Source organism: Scyliorhinus canicula, chromosome 12 (genome assembly GCF_902713615.1).
Source record: "Scyliorhinus canicula chromosome 12, sScyCan1.1, whole genome shotgun sequence".
Taxonomy (NCBI): Eukaryota; Metazoa; Chordata; class Chondrichthyes; order Carcharhiniformes; family Scyliorhinidae; genus Scyliorhinus; species Scyliorhinus canicula.
Window position 1 is genome coordinate 162,111,945 of NC_052157.1, and position 23,142 is coordinate 162,135,086.

The 23,142-nt window shown below is 51.2% G+C and overlaps 1 protein-coding gene across 1 annotated transcript in view; it reads right to left on the reverse strand.

Moving 5' to 3' along the window:
• The window catches only part of LOC119974357 (forkhead box protein N1-like), a 35,121-nt gene extending 12,621 nt beyond the window's left edge, over window positions 1-22,500 (reverse strand). Inside the window, exons 1-4 of the mRNA XM_038813127.1 lie at window positions 22,181-22,500; window positions 17,920-18,051; window positions 15,305-15,432; window positions 12,135-12,231 (exon numbers count right to left, since the gene is read on the reverse strand). Of these exons, the coding sequence (XP_038669055.1) occupies window positions 12,135-12,231; window positions 15,305-15,432; window positions 17,920-18,051; window positions 22,181-22,312 (489 nt within the window). The 5' untranslated portion in view covers window positions 22,313-22,500. The remainder of the gene's footprint in view (window positions 1-12,134; window positions 12,232-15,304; window positions 15,433-17,919; window positions 18,052-22,180) is intronic.
• Window positions 22,501-23,142: the final 642 nt, after the last annotated feature.

A 23,142-nucleotide genomic window follows, 5' to 3' on the forward strand; every position in this document is an offset into this window, starting at 1 on the left:
CCCTGCTTCACCCGAATCCCATTGTGCATCATTCTATTTAATTATCTCTCAAGTATATTATTTCCCTTAAATGCATTTCCACTTTTTGACTCACATGTCACATTCTGAATTGGACATGTTCCCATTTCCTTTGTGATATGTTTGTTTTTCTTCACATGATGCAGAATCTTGGTGAAATCTGTTTTCTGTGAGTTTGGGAGTGTGTTGAATGTAACTTAGTAAACCGCACTTCTATAGACCAGACAGGGCCCACCTGGTCAAGGCTTCTAGGCCCTTTGAACGCCTCGCGATTGATTTCAAAGGGCCACTCCCCTCAACTAACAAGAACGTTTACTTTCTAAACGTTGTAGATGTGTTCTCCCGATTCCCATTCGCTATCCCGTGCCTCGACATGACCTCCCACACAGTCACTAGGGCCCTGCATAGTGTCTTCACCCTGTTCGGTTTCCCCAGCTACGTACACAGTGACCGGGGTTCATCCTTCATGAGCAACGAGCTGCGTCAGTACCTGCTCGACAAGGGCATCGCCTCGAGCAGGACTACCAGCTACAACCCCAGGGGGAACGAGCAGGTGGAGAGGGAGAACGTGACGGTCTGGAAGACCGTCCTACTGACCCTCCGGTCTAGAAAGCTCCAAGTCTCCCAGTGGCAGGAAGTCCTCCCAGACGCGCTCCACGCTATTAGGTCCCTCTTATGCACAGCGACCAATCAGACCCCTCACAAGAGGCTCTTCATTTTTTCCAGAGGCACTACCACGGGGGTCTCACTCCCGGCATGGCTGAGGACACCGGGCCCCGTACTCCTGAGGAAACACGTCAGGGGGCACAAAACCGACCCCCTTGTTGAGAAGGTGCGCCTGTTCCACTTCAACCCGCAATACGCCTTTGTCGAGTTCCCTGACGGCCGTCAGGACACGGTATCCCTCCGGGATCTGGCACCCGCTGGATCCAGCGCCCCCTCTACCCCCACAGAAGGACCCCTCACCCTACACCCCATGCTGCCGCCCCCTCGCACTCCCGAACTCGCTCCACCAGTTCCGCGCCCCCGCGCTGGCCAGCGCCCAGCGCCCCCAGCCGAACCAGAAGAGTATGAAGCTCGGACACAACCCTCCCTGGAGTCCGTCATCGTACCCCAGCACACAACACCCATCCAGCCACCGCAAGAGGCTGCAACCCCGGTGCTCCGCAGATCACAGCAGACAGTTCGACCACCGGACAGACTGACTTTGTAAACCACCACCCCCGCCGGACTTGATTTTTTTGCAGGGGGTGAATGTAACTTAGTAATTCACACTGTATTTACCAATACCATTGTAAGCGCAGTAGCGTTATCCGACCACTAGGGGGAGTAGCTCTGGGAATGCTCAGGAGTTTGTACAGGGCTCCACCCTTGGCTCCGCCCACGACTCCTCCCCCAGTCCATACTGTATAAATACCCTTGTCCAGAGCCAGCCTGCAGTTCATCGAGAGATCAACGGGTAACAGGCTGGCTCTGTAGTAAGTAGATTAAAGCCACTGTTCATATCTTAAAGCACGTGTCTAGTGAATTGATGGTTCCATCAGGGAGCCAGCGTTAAAATGTTCACAAAATAATCACTTTAACAGCAGCTCATCACAGGAACCCCAAACTACAAGTTACAAAATGACAGATTTGACAGCCTGGGTTAACAGACAAAAAATCAGCTCCAGCCCAGGGACTAGCTGAAATTTCACTGCCCCAAGGAGCACTTTTAAAATTGGAAGGAAGAAGAAACTAATCTTTTGTTCTTTTCCTGGAGTGGGCACATATGTTGTACATTGAGGGAGGTAATGGACTGGTGTTCAGATCGGTTTGGATTTTACACTAAAACTGCTCGGAGTTTCTGCTGGGCTGTGTGATATTCAGTGTGGTAACTGAGCGCCACTTGCTGGTCACCAGGGTTTACTGCAGCCTGCTCGCTCGCCCCTCCCCCCCCCGCCCCCACTACTTGCAGCATTTGTGTGAGAGACCTGTCACTTTGAGCTGTTAAATGTAACAGTGATGCAATACCCTGAGTCAGCCAGATAATTTGTCAGTAATTTCAGCAAATAGCCAGAGGAGTGGACAGTAAGTGGTGATTAATTCCATGTTGCAGCTCCAGTAATTGGCTGATACTGAAAGCGACAAATCCCCAAGACCTCCAGATGGCAACATTTAAAGTGACACATATTAAAGGCTCAGAATGAATTTACATTGTGGTTACAATGGTGAGCAGTAGTTTAAATGGCCACATTAGATACACATTAACATTCTGGCTCCTGGCACTCAGCGACTGAGTGGGGTTGCTGCACATGGATTGTAACTTCCCCAGGCTTACAGCATGTCCAGACACATTACTGTGTTGTAGAAATCTCATCGCAGGAATATTAACCTCAGATTAAAGTCAACCGTAGCCGTGGCCTTTTGGTGTCTCTTACAGCAGGGTAGCACAGTGGTTAGCGCTGTGGCTTCACAGTGCCAGGGTCCCAGGTTCCATTCCCCGTTGGGTCTCTGTCTGTGTGGAGTCTGCACGTTCTCCCCGTGTCTGCGTGGGTTTCCTCCGGGTGCACCGGTTTCCTCCCACAGTCCAAAGACGTGCAGGTTAGGTGGATTGGCCATGATAAATTGTCCTTCAATACCAAAAAGGTTAGGAAGGGTTATGGGGTGTGGTGAGATAACCACTGTAGTTATGTGTACTGCAGTAGGGGGATGTATGCCTGTACCTGTAATACAGGTTCCTCCGGTCAGCCCCTGCTGGCTAGCTCCGCCCACAGGGAGCTTGTGTATAAATATGCATGTGAGTCACTCAGACCCTAGTCTGCAGTTGCAGATGGAGGGACAGCATCGTACAACAATAAAGCCTCTATTGTACTAGTCTCTCGGCTTTGAGTATAATTGTTAGCGCTACAATTTATTGTTGTACGATTTCCCAGTCACCATGGACATCAGAGTCAAGCCTGACCATCTGCAGCTGGATCCGCATTCGCCTCACACCAGAAAAGACTTTGATCACTGGCTGGCAGTCTTCGAGGCCTACATCTCTTCAGCACACCCTCCCCCGACGGAGGCTCAGAAAAAGCAACTCCTGTACTCCAGACTTAGCTCCAGCGTCTTTCCGCTCATTCGAGATGCGGCCGACTACACCGCAGCTATGGAACTGCTCAAGGAGAATTATGCACCATTGGCGAACACCCTGTTTGCGAGGCATCAACTTTCTACTCGCGTCCAGCAGCCGGGTGAGTTGATTGAGGACTTCTGGAGGGCCCTTATACCTCTGGTACGAGACTGCGACTGCCGGGCCCTCACAGCCACGGAACATTCTGACTTACTCATGCGCGATGCCTTCGTTACAGGCATTGCATCGGACCCCATCCGGCAACGACTGCTGGAAGGGGTCGCCCCCGACCTCGCGGCCGCAAAGGCCCTGGCGCTCTCCATGACGGCCGCCTCCCGTAGTGCGCACACTTACTCCGCTAGCCACTCGGCCCACCTGTCCTACCCCTCGTGGACCCCGCAAACGGCTCCCCACTCCGTTAGCCACTCGGCCCACCCGTCCTACCCCTCGTGGAACCCGCAAACGGCCCCCCCAGCAGCCCCCCCCGTGCACTATGCCTGCGCTGCCCGCCGCACCGCACCCCCTGGGGGTCCCCACTGTTACTTCTGCGGCCAACAGAAGCACCCTCGCCAACGCTGCCCGGCCCGCACAGCGACCTGCAAAGCTTGTGGCAAGAAAGGCCACTTTGCAGCGGTGTGTCAGTCCCGGACGGTCGCCGCTATCGCGCCGCCGGTCCCCACGCCTCAGCCGCTCCCTCAATGGGCCCCGCTGTCCGCTTCCCCCGACCCCACGTGCGCTCCATGGGTGCCGCCATTTTACCCACAGGTACTGCAGATGCCGCCATCTTGTCTCCAGATGCCGCCATTTTGGCCTCTCCCCAGGACGGGGCCATGGGACACGGGTCGCTACCGCTCCTCGTCGGACTCATCTGACTCAACCGCCGATCGACCGCTGCTCGCCTCCGTTACGCTCGACCAGTCGCGTCCTCGCAACCTGGCACCCTCTTCCACATCGGTGCTGGTCAACAGCCACGTGACCTCCTGCCTCATCGACTCCGGGGGCACCGAGAGCTTCATCCTCCGGACACGGTAAGGCGCTATTCCCTTGCGATCCATCCCGCCGACCGGCAGATCTCCCTTGCCTCCGGTTCCCACTCTGTCCCGATCCGGGGTTTCTGCCTGGTTACACTCACTGTACAGGGCGTGGAATTCGACCGTTTCCGTCTGTACATTCTCCCCAACCTCTGCACTTCACTCTTACTAGGCCTGGATTTCCAGTGCAATCTCCAGAGCCTCACCCTCAAATTCGGCGGACCCCTACCTCCCTTCACCGTTTGCGGCCTCGCGACCCTCAAGGTCGAGCCTCCCTCACTCTTTGCCAATCTGACTGTGGATTGCAAGCCCGTCGCCACCAGGAGCAGACGGTACAGCACCCAGGACAAGGCCTTCATCAGGTCCGAAGTCCAGCGGCTGCTTCGGGAGGGTATCATCGAGGCCAGCAACAGCCCTTGGAGAGCCCAGGTGGTAGTGGTTAAGACCGGGGAGAAGCACAGGATGGTCGTGGACTACAGCCAGACCATCAACCAGTACACGCAGCTCGACGCGTACCCCCTCCCCCGCATTTCTGATATGGCCAATCAGATTGCACAGTACCGGGTCTTCTCTACTATTGACCTGAAATCCGCCTACCACCAGCTCCCCATCCGTAAATCGGACCGTCCCTACACTGCCTTCGAGGCAGACGGTCGTCTGTACCAATTTCTTAGGGTTCCCTTCGGCGTCACGAATGGAGTCTCGGGGCGAAATTCTCCGCCCCCCACGACGGGTGGGAGAATAGCGGGAGGGCCTTCCCGACTTTTTTGACGCCCTCCCGCTATTCTCCCCCCCCCCCGCCGAAATCCCGACAAGAATCGCTGCCGCCGTTTTTTTTACGGCCGGCAGCGATTCACAGCTGTTAGAAGGGCCGAAGTCCCAGCCCGTTACGACCTTTTTACGAACGGCAAACACACCTGGTCCTGCCGTTCATAAAAACGTCGTGACAAACTCGCAAAAAATAACCATGGCACCGATTGGCACGGCAGTACCACGGCCGTGCCAAGGGTGCCATGGGCCCGCGATCGGTGGGCACCGATCGCGGGCAGCGGGCCCGATGCCCGCGCACTATTTGTCCTTCCGCCGCCCCGCAGTATCAATACGCGGGGCGGCTGAGGGGCAACCCGGCCCGCGCATGCGCGGATTTCGCGCAAAAACGCGATGATGTCACCCGCGCATGCGCGGGTGGAGTCTTCCCACCTGCGCATGCGCGGCTGACGTCATATGACGCGTCAGCCGGCGCTAACTCCGGCAAGCGGGTTTAACGATTTTCCCCGTTTTGGGAGAATTTCGCCCTCGGTATTTCAGCGGGAAATGGACTGAATGGTTGACCGGTACGGATTGCAGGCCACCTTCCCGTACCTCGACAATGTCACCATCTGCGGCCATGACCAGCAGGACCATGACGCCAACCTTTATAAATTCCTCCACACCGCATCTCTCCTTAATCTCACGTACAACAAGGAGAAATGTGTGTCCCGCACAGACCGCTTAGCCATCCTCGGCTACGTAGTCCAAAACGGACTACTGGGGCCCGATCCCGACCGCATGCGCCCCCTCATGGAGCTTCCGCTCCCCCACTGCCCCAAGGCCCTCAAACGCTGCCTTGGGTTTTTCTCTTATTACGCCCAGTGGGTCCCACAATACGCGGACAAGGCCCGCCCACTGATCCAGTTCCCCTCTCGGCCGAGGCACAACAGGCCTTCGCCCGTATTCGCTCAGACATAGCCAGGGTGGGGATGCATGCAGTAGACGAGACTCTGCCTTTCCAAGTAGAGAGCGACGCTTCAGATGTCGCACTTGCCGCCACGCTGAATCAGGCAGGCAGACCCGTGGCATTCTTTTCACGCACCCTCCACGCCTCCGAAATTCGGCATTCCTCTGTTGAAAAGGAGGTCCAGGCAATCGTTGATGCGGTGCGGCACTGGAGGCATTACCTGGCCGGCAGGAGATTCACTCTCCTCACTGACCAACGGTCGGTAGCCTTCATGTTCAACAACACGCAGCGGGGCAAGATCAAGAATGACAAAATCTTGCGGTGGAGAATCGAGCTCTCCACCTTTAACTACGAGATCTTGTATCGCCCCGGCAAGCTCAACGAGCCCCCAGACGCCCTCTCCCGAGGTACATGTGCCAGCGCACAAGTGAACCAGCTCCGTGCCTTGCACGACAGCCTTTGCCATCCGGGGGTCACTCGCTTGTACCATCTAATCAAAGCCCGCAATCTGCCCTACTCCGTCGAGGAAGTACGGACAGTCACCAGAGACTGCCAGGTCTGTGCGGAGTGCAAGCCGCACTTCTACCGGCCAGACCACGCGCGCCTGGTGAAAGCGTCCCGCCCCTTTGAACGCCTCAGCGTGGACTTCAAAGGGCCCCTTCCCTCCACCGACCGCAACACCTACATCCTTAGTGTGGTCGATGAATTTTCTAGGTTCCCATTCGCCATCCCATGCCCGGATATGACGTCTGCCACCATCATCAAGGCCCTGGATTCCATTTTCGCCCTGTTCGGTTTCCCCGACTACATCCACAGTGACAGTGGATCCTCATTCATGAGTGATGAGCTGCGTCAGTTCCTGCTCAGCAGGGGTATTGCCTCCAGCAGGACGACCAGCTACAACCCCTGGGGAAGCGGGTAGGTAGAGAGGGAGAACGGGACGGTATGGAGGGCCGTCCAGCTGGCCCTACGGTCCAGAAACCTCCCAGCCGCTCGCTGGCAGCAGGTCCTCCCGGACGCGCTCCATTCTATTCGATCACTACTGTGCACCGCAACTAACAGTACACCCCATGAACGTGTTTTTACCTTCCCTAGGAAGTCCACATCCGTAGAGTCGCTCCCGACGTGGCTCACGACTCCAGGGCCCAGTCCTTCTCCGTAGGCGGAACCCCTGGTGGACAAAGTATGCCTTCTCCACGCCAACCCTCAGTATGCCTACGTGGAGTTCCCCGACAGCCGCCAGGACACGGTCTCGCTCCGGGACCTGGCTCCCTCAGGTGCCGATCCCATGCCCACACCCCTTCCCGCGCCAACCCCAGCGCCCCCCTATTTGTCCCCACCAGGTCCATCCCTCATCCCCCTGCCCACCCTGGAGGACACGGAAGATTTTGGCTTGCTCTCGGAGTCATCCCGCCAGCAGCCAGCACCAACACCGCCAGCACCTGCACCATCGGGGCCATCACCGCCTGTGCCGACGTCACCACCACAGCTACGCCGATCACAGCGGAACGTCCGACCACCGATTCGGCTCAACCTGTAACCTGCTAACCGGATGGACTCTTGATTTTCCTTGTTGGACCCTCTTGCAAATAGCATCCTTTGTATTAGAGTTACATGTCACCCCCGCCGGACTCATTTTTTACAGGGGGTGAATGTGGTGAGATAACCACTGTAGTTATGTGTACTGCGGTAGGGGGATGTATGCCTGTACCTGTAATACAGGTTCCTCCGGTCAGCCCCTGCCGGCTAGCTCCGCCCACAGGGAGCTTGTATATAAATATGCGTGTGAGTCACTCAGACCTTTATTCTACAGTTGCAGATGGAGGGACAGCATCGTACAACAATAAAGCCTCTATTGTACCAGTCTCTCGGCTTGGAGTATAATTGTTAGCGCTACATGGGGATAGGGTGGAAGGGAGGGCTTAAGTGGGTCGGTGAAGACTCGATGGGCCAAATGGCCCCCTTCTGCCCTGTATGTTCTATGTTCTATGTACACCCAAACCAGAGGGTCAGCACCGAGGCAGGGCCGGAAGGTCGAGGCAGGGCCAGAGGGTCGGAGGGTCAAGGCAGGGCTAGAGGGTTGAGGCAGGGCCGGAAGGTCGAGGCAGGGTCGGAGGGTCGAGGCAGGGCCGGAGGGGCAGAGGGTCGAGGCAGGGCCAGAGGGCCGGAGGGTTGAGGCAGGGCCAGAGGGTTGGAGGGTCGATGCAGGGTCGGAGGGACGAGGCAGGGTCGGAGGGTTGGAGGGTCGAGGCAGGGCCAGAGGGTCGAGGCAGGGTCGGAGGGTCGAGGCAGGGCCAGAGGGTCGGCAGGTCGATGCAGGGTCGGAGGGACGAGGCAGGGCCAGAGGGCTGGAGGGTCGAGGCAGGGTCAGAGGGGCGAGGCAGGGCCAGAGGGTTGGAGGGTCGAGGCAGGGCCGGAGGATCGAGGCAGGGCCAGAGGGGCGGAGGGTCGAGGCAGGGCCGGAGGGTCGAGGCAGGGCCGGAGGGTCGGCAGGTCGATGCAGGGCCGGAGGATTGAGGCAGGGCCAGAGGGGCGGAGGGTCGAGGCAGGGTCGGAGGGTCGGCAGGTCGATGCAGGGCCGGAGGATTGAGGCAGGGCCAGAGGGGCGGAGGGTCGAGGCAGGGTCGGAGAGTTGGAGGGTCGAGGCAGGGCCGGAGGGTCGAGGCAGGGTCGGAGGGTCGAGGCAGGGCCGGAGGGTCGAGGCAGGGTCGGAGGGTCGAGGCAGGGCCGGAGGGTCGGCAGGTCGATGCAGGGTCGGAGGGGCGAGGCAGAGCCAGAGGGTTGGAGGGTCGAGGCAGGGCCGGAGGATCGAGGCAGGGCCAGAGGGGCGGAGGATCGAGGCAGGGTCGGAGGGTTGGAGGGTCGAGGCAGGGCCGGAGGGGCGAGGCAGGGCCGGAGGGGCGAGGCAGGGCCGGAGGGTTGGAGGGTCAAGGCAGGACCGGAGGATCGAGGCAGGGCCAGAGGGGCGGAGGGGCGAGGCAGGGCCAGAGGATTGAAGGGTCGAGGCAGGGCCAGAGGGTCAAGGCAGGGTCGGAGGGGCGAGGCAGGGCCAGAGGGTCGGAGGGTCGGAGGGGCAAGGCAGGGCCAGAGGGTTGGAGGGTCGGGGCAGGGTCGGAGGGTCGAGGCAGGGCCAGAGGGCCGGAGGGTTGAGGCAGGGTCGGAGGGTTGAGGCAGGGTCGGAGGGGCGAGGCAGGGCCAGAGGGTCGGAGGGTCGAGGCAGGGCCAGAGGGCCGGAGGGTCGAGGCAGGGCCAGAGGGCCGGAGGGTCGAGGCAGGGCCAGAGGGCCGGAGGGTCGAGGCAGGGCCAGAGGGTCAAGGCAGGGTCGGAGGGGCGAGGCAGGGCCAGAGGGTCGGAGGGTCGGGGCAGGGCCAGAGGGCCGGAGGGTTGAGGCAGGGTCGGAGGGTTGAGGCAGGGTCGGAGGGGCGAGGCAGGGCCAGAGGGTCGGAGGGTCGAGGCAGGGCCAGAGGGCCGGAGGGTCGAGGCAGGGCCAGAGGGCCGGAGGGTCGAGGCAGGGCCAGAGGGCCGGAGGGTCGAGGCAGGGCCAGAGGGCCGGAGGGTCGAGGCAGGGCCAGAGGGTCGGAGGGTCGAGGCAGGGCCAGAGGGTCAAGGCAGGGTCGGAGGGGCGAGGCAGGGCCAGAGGGTCGGAGGGTCGGAGGGGCGAGGCAGGGCCAGAGGGTTGGAGGGTCGGGGCAGGGTCGGAGGGTCGAGGCAGGGCCAGAGGGCCGGAGGGTTGAGGCAGGGTCGGAGGGTTGAGGCAGGGTCGGAGGGGCGAGGCAGGGCCAGAGGGTCGGAGGGTCGAGGCAGGGCCAGAGGGCCGGAGGGTCGAGCCAGGGCCAGAGGGCCGGAGGGTCGAGGCAGGGCCAGAGGGCCGGAGGGTCGAGCCAGGGCCAGAGGGCCGGAGGGTCGAGGCAGGGCCAGAGGGCCGGAGGGTCGAGGCAGGGCCAGAGGGCCGGAGGGTCGAGGCAGGGCCAGCCCCCCCCCCCCCCCCCCCCCCCCCCCTTGACGTGAAGCTGATTTGAATCTCATTACACAGATTTGCACTGTACCTCCCGTCCCAGTGGAATGTTCCTTCCTGTTGGAGCAAATCACTGCTATTGATGACCACACTGGGGGTGCAGAGATGCCTGGACGACCCAGGGTTGAGGGCCAAGGGTGGGATCTCCCCCCCCCCCCCCCCATGTCCCCTGGCAATGTTAGGAGGAATTGAGGTGGGCTATGAAGTAGGTAATGTCAGGGAGATTACCTTTCTTCATCTGGAGAGGGGGTTTCCCCTTATGAGTGGTGGGGGGGGGGGGGGGGGGTGGTAAAGAGGGGTACGCGTTGGTGTTTGAACAGGGGGGGGAATTAAAGAGGAAAGTGCCCCCCCCCCCATACTTCTGTGGTAGGGGGTCGCACCGAAGCTTGTGGGGGGGGGGGGGGGTCCCCCATGACCGTGTGGGGTGGGAGGAGTTAGATATTCTCACTGATTGGGCATCGCCCGATCTCTGTGTCGCCAGGCTTGCCAGCTGTCAGGCCTCACCCCCACCAGAGGGACACCCAAACCCTGCCCCCTGATTCTTTCCTGAAAGTGTCAGGCGATCTGCACAGGAAACCTGGCTGTGTTTCTGGGGAGCAGCTTGTTGGTGTTTAGTCAGAATCTGACACTTTGCCATTTGATTTGCTGCAGACAGTTTGAACAGGAATGTAATGTATGAGAGAATCCAGGAGACAGCACCCAGTGGGCATTGAGCAAAGTCGGAATGACTGGAATGAAAGATAAATCTCCAAACTGAAAGCCTCGTTTGTGTAATAGATTCCTGATTTAAGTGGAGGAATCTGCCTCCGTCTTATCTCCTCATCAGTCACTGAGATATTACATAATGATTTATCAGATTATTATATTCTGTAGCAGCTGTGCTGGGTCAGATTTCTTAATTCCTCATCATTTATAGTTACTGATGTATTTTTGTCTGATCTGAACAATTGGGTATATATGAAGGTTTGCGATAAACACAGACTAGATTGCTATTTCCAGAGAAATTGATACCCTGCTCCTTCACCCTGTTGATGTCCTTATCAATTATTGACCGGTGGCCATCTCTAATGGACAGTTCTGCGCTATCTCTACAACCCCTTACAAACTGATAAACTGCCGTGAGAAATCAACTTCACATGTTGACATTTTTCTGGAAACAAGTGGTTTAGATTTCACTCTAATTTATAATGAGATGTTCTGCTGGGTCACAATACAGTAAATCAAAGTACAATTAAAAAAAACAGCAAGAACTCTCTACCCAGAAAAAACAATGCGTGGCCAGGTTCCCGGACGAATACTCTGTGTACATGTTGATTATTTTGTTTAGAAACATACATGTAGCTGAATTCTTTTTTAAAAATAAATTTAGAATACCCAATTCATTTTTTCCAATTAAGGGGCAATTTAGCGCGGCCAATCCACCTACCCTGCACATCTTTGGGTTGTGGGGGCGAAACCCACGCAGACACGGGGAGAATGTGCAAACTCCACACGGACAGTGACCCAGAGCCGGGATCGAACCTGGGACCTCAGCGCCGTGAGGCAGCAGTGTTAACCCGGGTCCTCAGCGCCGTGAGGCAGCAGTGCTAACCCACTGTGCCACCGTGCTGCCTCTATGTAGTTGAATTCTAAACTAGCGGGTTCCTCCGCTTCGCTGGCAGCTCACTCACGTCCGCGGGTTTCCCAATGGCGTGGGGGTGCCCACAATGGGAAACCCCGTTGGCCGGCTGCCGGCCGGGTCGCGCCACACCAGAAAACGGGTGTGACGGGGCGGAGAATCCCGCCCCTACTTTCCTCCCACAGTCCAAAGATGTGCAGGTCAGCTGGATTGACCATGCTAAATTGCCCCTTAGTGTCCACGGCGGGCGTGGATCGAATCGCGGCCGCCATGTTTGGGGGCGTGCCGATCGGAGGGCAAGGGGGGGCGTATACGGCACCGGGCTAATTTTGGGCATGCGGTCCGGGTCCGGCAAGCAGCCAATGGGGGGCATCCACCATGGAGCATGGCTCGGCCACTGGAGGCCGCCACCGTGCGGATGTGCAGCCTCTGACCCGGAAGTGCGGGGGTCCGTATCTGCAGCAAAAGCTGCGAGTTTCCCGACGGGTCCCCGAAAGCCCCTGCACGGCTGGGAATACGTGGCCCTTTCACGCCTGTTTTCTGGCGTGGGGACAAAATCAGAGAATCCAGCTCAGGATCTTCATGGCTTGGTTGCTAAAACGTTAAGAAGCTGGGAATTCATATTTAAATAATTAACATACCTTAAAGTAAGGGAAATGCTCGGTCATGAAGTTGTAGATCTCACTGACAGGCAAACTTCCTGCTTTACTGTTCTTTAATGCCATGTATATTAGAATGCTGAAGAGAGATGTAGAGAATGTGTTCAAATTCATATTCAAAATCTGTTCAAATTCGAATTCAGAATGTGTTCAAATTCATATTCAAATGAAAAATGTGTTCAAATTCATATTCAAATGCAAAATGTGTTCAAATTCATATTCAAATTCAAAATGTGTTCAAATTCATATTCAAATTCAAAATGTGTTCAAATTCAAATGCAAAATGTGTTCAAATTCAAAATGTGTTCAAATTCAAAATGTGTTCAAATTCAAAAGGTGTTCAAATTCAGAATGTGTTCAAATTCATATTCGAATTCAGAATGTATTTAAATTCATATTCAAATTCAGAATGAGTTTACATTCATATTCAAATTCAAAATGTGTTCAAATTCGTATTCAAATTCAAAATGTGTTCAAATTCATATTCAAATTCAAAATGTGTTCAAATTCAGAATGTGTTCAAATTCAAAATGTGTTCATATTCATATTCAAATTCAGAATGTGTTCAAATTCATATTCAAAGACAAAATGTGTTCACATTCATATTTAAATTCAGAATGTGATCAAATTTATATTCAAATTCAAAATGTGTTCAAATTCATATTCAAATTCAAAATGTGTTCATATTCAAAATGTGTTCAAATTTATATTCAAATTCAGAATGCGTTCAGATTCATATTCAAATACAAAATGTGTTCTAATTCATATTCAAATTCAGAATGTGTTCCAATTCATATTCAAATTCAAAATGTGCTCAAATTCATATTCAAATTCAGAATATGTTCAAATTCATATTCAAATTCAAAAATGTGTTAAAATTCAAAATGTGCTCAAATTCATATTCAAAATGTCTTCACATTCATATTCACATTCAGAATGTGTTCAAATTCATATTCAAATTCGGAATGTATTCAGATTCATTTACAAATTCAATGTTCAAATTCATATTCAAATTCAAAACGTGTTCAAATTCAAATTCAAAATGTGTTCAAATTCAAACTCAAAATGCGTTCAAATTTATATTCAATGTGCTCAAATTGAAAATGTGTTCAAATTGAAAATGTGTTCACATTTACAAACAAATTCAAAAAATGTTCAAATTCATATTCAAATTAAAATGTGTTCAACTTCATATCACCTCCTCAATACAAAATACTGAGGATGTTGGAAATGTGAGATAGAAACAGGGAATGCCGAATATGCTCAGCAGGCCAAGCAGCTTTTGTGGAGAGAGAGAAACAGAATGGACAGAATTGTGTAGGGAATGAGCAGGTGACATGGGTGAAAGCAGAAACAAGCATATTGTCCTCTCCCACCCAGTCCCATCTTCCTGCATCAATCAGTCAGTGGCTAGTCAATTAACCGGCTAGCAGGAAACCTGGTGACAGAGAGGGTTGGAGCAGATTGGTGACGGGATGGCCTAAGGTCAGCTGCAGCAGAGCTTTACCGAGTCAGTGAGATTCCAACCTCTCAAAGGGAACCTGGAGGATGTCACCAGCTCTGGACTAGTTCACGGTCAATTCCAGCCCCATGTCACCCAGAGTCACAACAAAAGTGGAGTTAGATGTTATTTTAAAATATCTGAGAACCTTGGCTGAGACGTAGAAACTACAGTCACCAGGATTGTAAATTTAACACAAATAACCTTTTATTATTTAATAGTAATATAATTAAACTGTCAAAAATGTAACTGACTATCTAATACCCCTTACCCAACCTCCCCCCCACTCTACAGACACACACGCACATGTGCCGACACACAAACACACACACAGACACAAAACACAGACACACACACAGACACACACACAGACAAACACACAGACACAAACACAGAGGGAAACCCTTTAAAGCGAAAGGGGTAAATGGTCTCCGATGCACTAGGATGGTTTTCAGTTAAAGTCTTTCAGGAGTTCACGCTTTTGCTTCAATGCTTCTTCCTCCCAGGCTTGAGAGGGTTTTCTTTGGCAAGACTGTCTACTTTCTTTGTAGATTCAAGATCATTTCAACGATATGGTAAAGATGTGCCAGGCACTCACTGGTTTCAGATCAATGAAACAGTCATTTACTCCAGCAAAGAGAGAGAGAGAGAGAAGAGAGAGAGAGAGAGGGAGAGAGAGAGTTCCTTCTTCATTCAAGGTCCAATCATTTCTGATCAGTTCTCTCAGAACCATCCCGCAGGAACGAATCAACTAGAACACTGTCCCTGGCCACCCAGCAGCCACTCCGACTGACTTCCTCCAAAGCTGGTTCCTAAGATTCACTTGGTGAGTCTGTATTCTCCTCTCCAAAACACAAATCCTGGAGCAGACTGTCCTGTCTAGCTGGCTGCCTCAGCTAAAGACCACTGCTTAAAGGCGCAGTCCGATTAGGAGCGCACAGGCCAGAAGTAATAAAATAAAAAGAAATGGGAACAAAGAGGATTCAAAAGAAAGGACTCTAACACGGAGAAGGTCAGAGTGCAGTGGAGAGGTAAGCAGTGAAGGGCAGCTACTCATTGCTCCCAACTCACTGAGCCACTGGAGGCTGAAGATAAAGGCTTACACATTGCAAGGGCATCGAGAGGGCGAAACATAGAAACTTATAAAATAGAAGCAGCAGGAGGCCATTCGGCCCTTCGAGCCAGCTCTGCCAGACATCACGATCATGGCTGATCATCGAGTTCAAAACCCTGATTCCATCTCCATTCTCTCTCCCCCCCCCCCCCCCCAATATCCCTTCAGCCCCAAGAGCTGTATCTAATTCCTTCTTGAAATTACATAACATTTTGGCCTCAACTACTTTCTGTGGTAGTGAATTCCACAGATTCCTCACTCTCTGGGTGAAGAAATTTCTCCTCACCTCAGTCCTGAAACATTTACCCCTTATCCTCAAACTATGACCCCTAGTTCTGGACACCCCCACCATCGGGAACATTCTTTCTGAATCTACCCTGTCTAATCCTGTTGGAGTTTTGTAAGTTTCTATGAGATTCCCTCTCACTCTTCCAGACTCCAATCAATATGAGGTTAGAAATAACTTATCAACAGAGGAACCGTGTGAAAATGGTGACTGGGCGCAATAATAAACTCAATCGTCAGCATCGACTTTACCTGTACGAGTAAATGGGTTTAGGGTAGAGCAGATAGTGAGATTCCTGGGTAATGTGAGATGCAATCCTCTGATTGGGATACTGGTCAGCAGGGAGGCCAGGCCCTGGATAACTGGCAATACCAGAATACTGCAAAACAAATACAACAAGCTGAACAAATCATCCGCACCGATTAAAATAATGACGTAGGTCTGAGTGGACTTGTATAACAGTTTCAACAAGAATCTCAAAGTCCTTCACGTACAACAAATGAGTTACTTTGAAACCTCAAATCTCCATCCATGCCTTTGCTATCTCCCAGATGGAGCTATTCAAATGCATTCCTAGCCTTGTCTCCCACCCTGCCACTTCTGTAAGTCTGAATTCATCCAGAACTCTGCTGCTTGCCTCCTAACTCGCACCAGGTCCCATTCACCCATCATCCTTGTGCTCGCCAGGACCAGGGAGAGAAATCATGGCCCCCGGTGCTGTTCCTGTTTCCGGGCCCCTTGTTCCTACCACCCCACCCCACTTTAACTCTCCCCCTCAATCATACATGATATTTCTTTCCCTTTTCAAGATTGACCAATCAATCATAGTCCAAAGATGTGCAGGTTAGAGGGGGTTCTGGGGATAGGGCAGGGGTGTGGGCCTGGGTGGGGTGCTCTTTGAGGGTCGGTACTGTCCCAATGGGCTGAATGGCCTCCTTTTGCACTATAAGTGTTCTATGGACAGTCTGAGTAAAATGAGAATGCCCAGTGTTGGTATCTGGTTACAAACATTGTCTGGTGTATATGCAGCATGGGGTCATTAATATTAGGAGCAGAAACGATATAACACAGTGTTCGTTTGTGTCTATGCTACAGGTGGTCGCACCAGGGACCCGGCTTTGATTCCCGGCTTGGGTCACTGTCTGTGTGGAGTCTGCACGTTCTCCCCACGTCTACATGTATTTCCTCCGGGTGCTCCGGTTTCCTCCCACAAGTCCCAAAAGACGTGCTGTTAGGTGAATTGGACATTCTGAATTCTCCCTCGGTGTACCTGAACAGGCGCCAGAATGTGGCGACTGGGGGATTTTCACAGTAACTTCATTGCAGTGTTAATGTAAGCCTACTCATGACAATAATAAAAATTATTATTAAACAAACCACAGAGTACAACTTTTACTTTACATTACCGTGCAAGATTGTTAATTCAACAGGAAAATACACCATTAGTTATTCCTAACACTGTGCCCGTGATAACATTGATTTGAGTGACTGCCTCAGCCCCCTTCTGCATCTGGTACCAGACGGACATGGTGACAGCAAGTTCTTATTTAGGGGAAATATTCAAAACTTGCCACCCAGATAAAGTCCACAAGATCTTTTTCATTCTGTAGAAGTTGAAGAAGACTTTCTCCTGTCTGATGCATCATATTATCCAACACAATTATTTCATACAAGAGGTTTGTAATTAGATTCGATTTTAACAGCAATCTCACAGGGTAGAAAGATGAAATGACTCCTGAGCAGCAAAGTAGCATGTTGGAAAAAAACTAGGCCTTCACTGTCAATGGAGCCCATTGACAATGAAGCATTGGAGCCCTCAGGTGTGTTTGTGCAACACAACTCAATGGTTCACATTCTGAGTCTGGAGACACTGCTCATTGCGGTTTCTCACTACAATATATTTTCAATATCTACTATGGAACACAACTTTATCACAACATTTTGATACCTTGAAACCCCCGAAAAAGCCCCAAATTAGAGTGGGACAATAGATAAGTGGTCAAAAGGATAAGATTGAAGTCAATGAAAAGGGCAGCACAGTAGTTAGCACAGTTGGTTCACAGCTCCAGGGTCCCAGGTTCGATTCCCCGCTGGGTCACTGTCTGTGCGGAGTCTGCACGTTCTCCCCGTGTCTGCGTGGGTTTCCTCCCACAGTCCAAAGATATGCGGGTTAGGTGGACTGACCGTGCTAAATTGCCCTTAGTGTCCAAAAAGGTTAAGTTGGGGTTACAGGGATAGGGTGGAAGTGTGGGCTTTGGTAGGGTGCTCTTTCCAAGGGCCGGTGCAGACCTGATGGGCTGAATGGCCTCCTTCTGCACTGTAAATTCTATGAAAGACTCTTGAGAATCATGTGCAATACAAACAGGATACTGATTCACTATGGGCCCATTGTGCACTTGCTGGAATCTCAGCCCACAAAGCCTGATCACAGTAAACTTTAATTAGCAACAAAGTAAACAGAACTCCAGCCATGATTCCACCCTCCATTCCCAAGATAATTATGGATGATAAAGGCCATCTAACCCAGTCCATCTCATCCATTCCAGAATGACATATGGAGACTCGAATTATGAGCAAAAATAGGCCATTCGGCCCATCGAACATGCTCCGCTATTGATAACATTGCCTAAGTTTTGCCAGTGAAGTGGGCATTAGAAGGAATTTTACTCTAAAGTAATTCCTCATCCGTGGAACTTTACCCGAATGTTCTTCCAAATTTCAGTGGGACTTTCAAGAATGGACATGATCATTTTCAGGGCCAAAGTCATTGGGAAAGTTTCAATTTCTTTCAGACTATTTTCTAACAATATGAATGGGTCGGGCAGGGTTGGCTATTTTGATACTGGTTCCCACTGGATGACCATACTTGCTGCTGGATGGGTGGAATGGAGCAGTAGATGTGTCGTGCTTGCGACGGATGGCACAGCAATTCATGTTGTCCTGTCTGCTCAAGCGCACACCCTGGCAGGTTATTGTTTTCATACGTGGGGTTCTGTATCTGTAAAAGAATAAAGATCAGGAATGAAGCACATTGAATGACTGAGATGGCTGCTCCTTGCCTGATTAATGGGAGATCCTTTCCCCGGAGGAACGGCCTAGTCAGGAGGCAGAACATTCATCAATGTTTCTAGACCAGCATTGTGTGGACATTGACAGACTCAAGGCCCAACAGAATAAGGAGACCGCTTTCCTTTATATTACACAATTACAGCTGCAGAACAGGTCAGCTCCAACTGAACGTCAAGATCCTGATACTCTGTCTTCACCCTTTTTCCTGCACCATCACTGTTCATGGGTTACCAAAGCTGCTTTAAGTGAGAGGCAGAATTACAGCATTGCCCTCCCACCATGTGCCAGTTTAGCAGCTTGCTTGTGAGGTTATAAGATGATTGGCACATTCACCCAGCTCCTCAAGAATCTTGCATTCCTAGTCAAGCAACCATATCCTTAGGTTGCCTGGAACCCACTTACAGAAATATATCCCTCCAGATTAGGTGACATTGTAATCTTTAACATTTTCAGTTTCTTGCCAAATTTTCCAAATGTTCTCCCGTTCAGTGTCTGTTCTAAATGGATCTTCCATTCAATTCTTGGTGTTTCTTCCACATTAAATAGAAGCATTGAGAATGGCATGTTTTACATGTACAATTATATAGCCTGTAGTGGGACCCAGAATGGTAAGTGATAATGGTGTGAATATTTCATTGCACTATCCAATAGTGAAGTGTCATCAAACCAAATCAACAGTTCTACGGATGCTGCAGTTGCCCGTCAGTTATCCATATTTACACCTGTTTCTGTTTTATGGAATCATCTTAGACCATGTTCCCTAAATTTGGGGACTTCCTGGACTTTTCCTAAATCACATGTGCCAGTGACAGCGGGTTGGAATTGGAACTGCATGTATGATTGTACAATGAATTGTCTGGCTTCTTTTGTCTGTTCCGTGTGGCTGTCTCTGTCCCATCCCGGCTGAGGTAGACCTCCCGCTTTGGCCTGGAAAGTGAAAGTTTCTGAAGAAAGCAGTTCAGGATCAGCAAACACTGAGCCAAGGATCTGCCCATGGACAGTGCACACGTGACATGACCGAGATAGAGTGTAATTATTTGTGGGCCCAATAGATTGATGTGATGTGTCTGGTGTGTGGGTTGAGGGAGTTAGCATGCTTTCCGCTTTTGCCTGCGTGGTGGCTTCTCATTTTCAGCCTGCGCTGACGGCTAGTGGCAATGTGAAAAAGAGGCAAATGTGCGAGGTGGGAGAACGGAGCAGTCGGGCAGAATGGTTTGTTTCTATGCTGTAAATACAAGTGTTACATCTGCCATTTTGGGGTGAGAGTAGTAAGCTGGACACAGATCATTCTGCTCCCTGCGATTACCTACAGTTCTTACTGCATTCGGAGAGTCAGTCGGGGCACCACCCTCGACACAGAGTTGCAAGGTAGTAGGTTCAAGTCCCAGTTCAGGATTTGAGCATAAAAGTTAAATCTGTCACTTCAGTATAGTACTGAGGGAGTGCTGTCCGTGTGGAGATGTTAAACTGTCCTCCCTGGTGTTCAGACTATTTCAGAAAAGAAGAGAACGGGGGTTATTGTGGGTGCCCTGGACGATACTTATTCTCCAATCGACATCAGGACAAAGCTGATTCTCTGCCCATGAGGACATTGCTGTTATTGGGACGTGAAGTGTCCGCAAATTAGCTGCTGTATTTTTTACAATCCAACAGTGACTACACTTCAAAATACTTCATTGGCTGGAAAGCACCAAGGATGTCAGGTGGTCACGAAAAGAGCCATATAAATGCAAGTCTTTCTTTCACATCTGTACTTTTTATATCATCACGTTCTGGAGCCAAGCAAACAGCCCCAACTCATGGTCATTTGATCCATCGTGGAGAATGAAGCTGTGACAAAGAAATCTGAAACAGCAATATCATTGCAGTGCCCCAGAGACATGGGCGGCCTCCTCGCTGTGAGCTGTGACAGGACATCCAGCAACGCTGCAAGTCACTGCTTGCTCTCACCCAGCACTCTTCCAAATGATGTCATTTCTTTACCATCAAGACACTCTCTCCTGTAAAAGCCCCAGTTCCACTCTTTCCCCAATATGTACTTTTATTTCTTTCCAGGTAACTGGAACTTGTACAAACAGAACAAGTTTGTTCGAGCCAAGAAAGATTTAAAATTTGGACAGAATAAATGCTGCTTTTACGTGGAACTCAAAGTGACAGGGTCGAGGTTCTGACAAGTACTGAGCTCTTGTCGATGATAATTTCCTGGCTCTGAATGCTCAGGTTACTCAGAGTCTGCTGTCTCCAATGGTAACGGAGGGTGCCAGGCTTAATGCTTATTCAGAAAGCCAATCACTCGAAGTGGACTTCATGTTGCAGATACTTTGAATGCAAAGGGGTAAATCTCAGTATTTACCATGATAGATTCTACTCTAGGAAGACTCTGCTGTGGGTGGCACAGTGGTTAGCACTCCTGCCTCACAGCACCTGTGACCCGGGTTCAATTCTAGCCTTGGGTCACTGTCTGTGCAGAGTCTGCACGTTCTCCCCGTGTCTGCGTGGGTTTCCTCCGGGTGCTCCGGTTTCCTCCCACAGTCCAAAGATGTGCAGGTTAGGTGGACTGGCCATGCTAAATTGCCCCCCAGTGTCCAAAGATATGTGGGTTGGGTAGGAAGTTCTTTCAGAGGGTCAGTGCAGACTCGATGGGCTGAATGGCCTCTTTCTGCACTGTAGGGCTTCTGTGGGTAATGTTCCATTATTTGAAGTAAATACTCCAGCCGTGTTGCTGCACAGCTATGAACTATTATAAGTAGCCACAAGCTTACCGACTTTCATTTAACCAGTAACATTGATGATATATACTGTGTCACTTGTAAATGGAAATAGTTTTCCCTCGGTGTCATTCTTTTTTAATATAAATTTAGAGTACCAAATTATTTTTTTTCCAATTAAGGGGCAATTCAGCGTGGCCAATCCACCTAACCTGCACATCTTTGGGTTGTGGGGGTGAAACCCACACAGACACAGGGGGAATGCGCAAACTCCACACGGACAGTGACCCAGAGCCGGGATTCGAACCTGGGTCCTCAGTGCCGCAGTCCAGTGCTAGCCACTATGCCGCTTGCCACGCCCCCCCCCCCTCGTTGTAATTCTAGGACAGCTTAACACTCGATATTGTTAATAATAACACATCACAATTTAACACATCCACACTCCTTTATCCTCTAATATTCACCCGTGAGTTAAAATGGTAGATGAATGTCACACAGCCACACTAAGCAGTCATGTGTCATCCTGAACAGCATTTTCCGTCTCAACTTTGAGGTTACCTTAAATCACACTGTAGCCAACCCTCCAGTAACTGAGGATAAAATTCTGCTGTAAATAATGAGGGAATATTTGCTTTCTCTGTCATCTTAACAACTCATTAAGGAAAGAACATTCTCAAAAAGTAGGTTTCAAATTCACATGCTGCTGCAATTTTATTTGTTGAGAAAAACAGCTGTCAGGTTTTCAATAGAAGCGGGTTTTTGGGGACACTAATTAGACAAAAAAGGATTGCATCTTTATAGCGCTCTTCACATCCTTTGGACACCAATGAAATGCTTTTTAAGTGCAGTCACTGGTCAGAAGCTCTGGGTTTCTCGTCCCACTTCAGGGCTTAATGGCCATGGAAGGTGTGTTTATAACGTGGCCAAACAGGTGGGTCATCAGCCAGTAAATCCTTCCCATTCCCTGATAACAGGCGGTAAGAACAGGCTGGATTATCTGCTCAAGTCTATAGTGGGCATTGACCTCATGACATTCCCACTCAGAAGCAACAGAGAGCTGTTTACTGATTCTGAGCTGACACAGTCATTATAAAGTTTTAAAGAGTAAGATACAAATTGGGTCTTGCTATCAGTGCTAACTCATGATCTTTAACAGGGCCAACACTGGTTACATTTCCAATTCGAATCATCATTTGAACTGCTGTTAGCAATGCTGGTTAGTCAATGTTTCACTTCTGCTGAGTGACCGTGAGAGAGGGCACTGGATGTGTGGCTGGACACCCGGGGCGAGGAGGGATTGGCAAAACTTGAGCTGTGTGCAGAATAGAATTACAAAGCCACTGAACTCACTGTGTGTAAAAGTTGTAGCGGCAATTCCATGGAAGCCTGCTGAATGTCGCCCTGTCGCTGGATCAGGACTGAGTTGTTATCGAGAGATTCCGGCATGTAGTTCATGTCTGTTCGATCAATGGGATGTCGCATTCAGTACTGGCAGCTGCTCATTCTGGAGAATCTGCTTCACCAGAAAACCTATTATTAAATAAGAAACTGGTCACTTTTATTTATCAGACAAACATTTTTCTACTTGTCAGTTTTCTCCCCTGGTCTTCCATTTCCAGGTATATTTATTCCTTCTTGGAACACATTGGGAACCAGGAACATTCTGTCGTTTTATCCGAGTGCGCACTATTCATATTTCACAACCAAAAGTAGCAGATATTTTGTCCAAACCATTGGCTACATGTGTATCTCTAACCAGTGTCACGGCACCCTGGGCTAGTGTGCGGTCACTTCCAGCCCCACTGGGCTGGGAGTCCCACTGGGAGTCCCACAGCAGGTCCCACTGGGCTGGGAGTCCCACAGCAGGTCCCACTGGGCTGGGAGTCCCACAGCAGGTCCTACTGGGCTGGGAGTCCCACTGGGAGTCCCACAGCAGGTCCCACTGGGCTGGGAGTCCCACAGCAGGTCCTACTGGGCTGGGAGTCCCACAGCAGGTCCCACTGGGCTGGGAGTCCCACAGCAGGTCCCACTGGGCTGGGAGTCCCACAGCAGGTCCCACTGGGCTGGGAGTCCCACAGCAGGTCCCACTGGGCTGGGAGTCCCACAGCAGGTCCCACTGGGCTGGGAGTCCCACAGCAGGTCCCACTGGACTGCGACACAGGCAAAATAATATTTTATTTAAAATACAATATTTTTCGTTGAGCCAATAATTTGCAGTCACCTCGTTTGTAACTTTAGCTTTAACACAATAACCTTTTATTATGTATAATATAATTAAACAGACAGAAAATGTAACTATCTAATATCCCTCT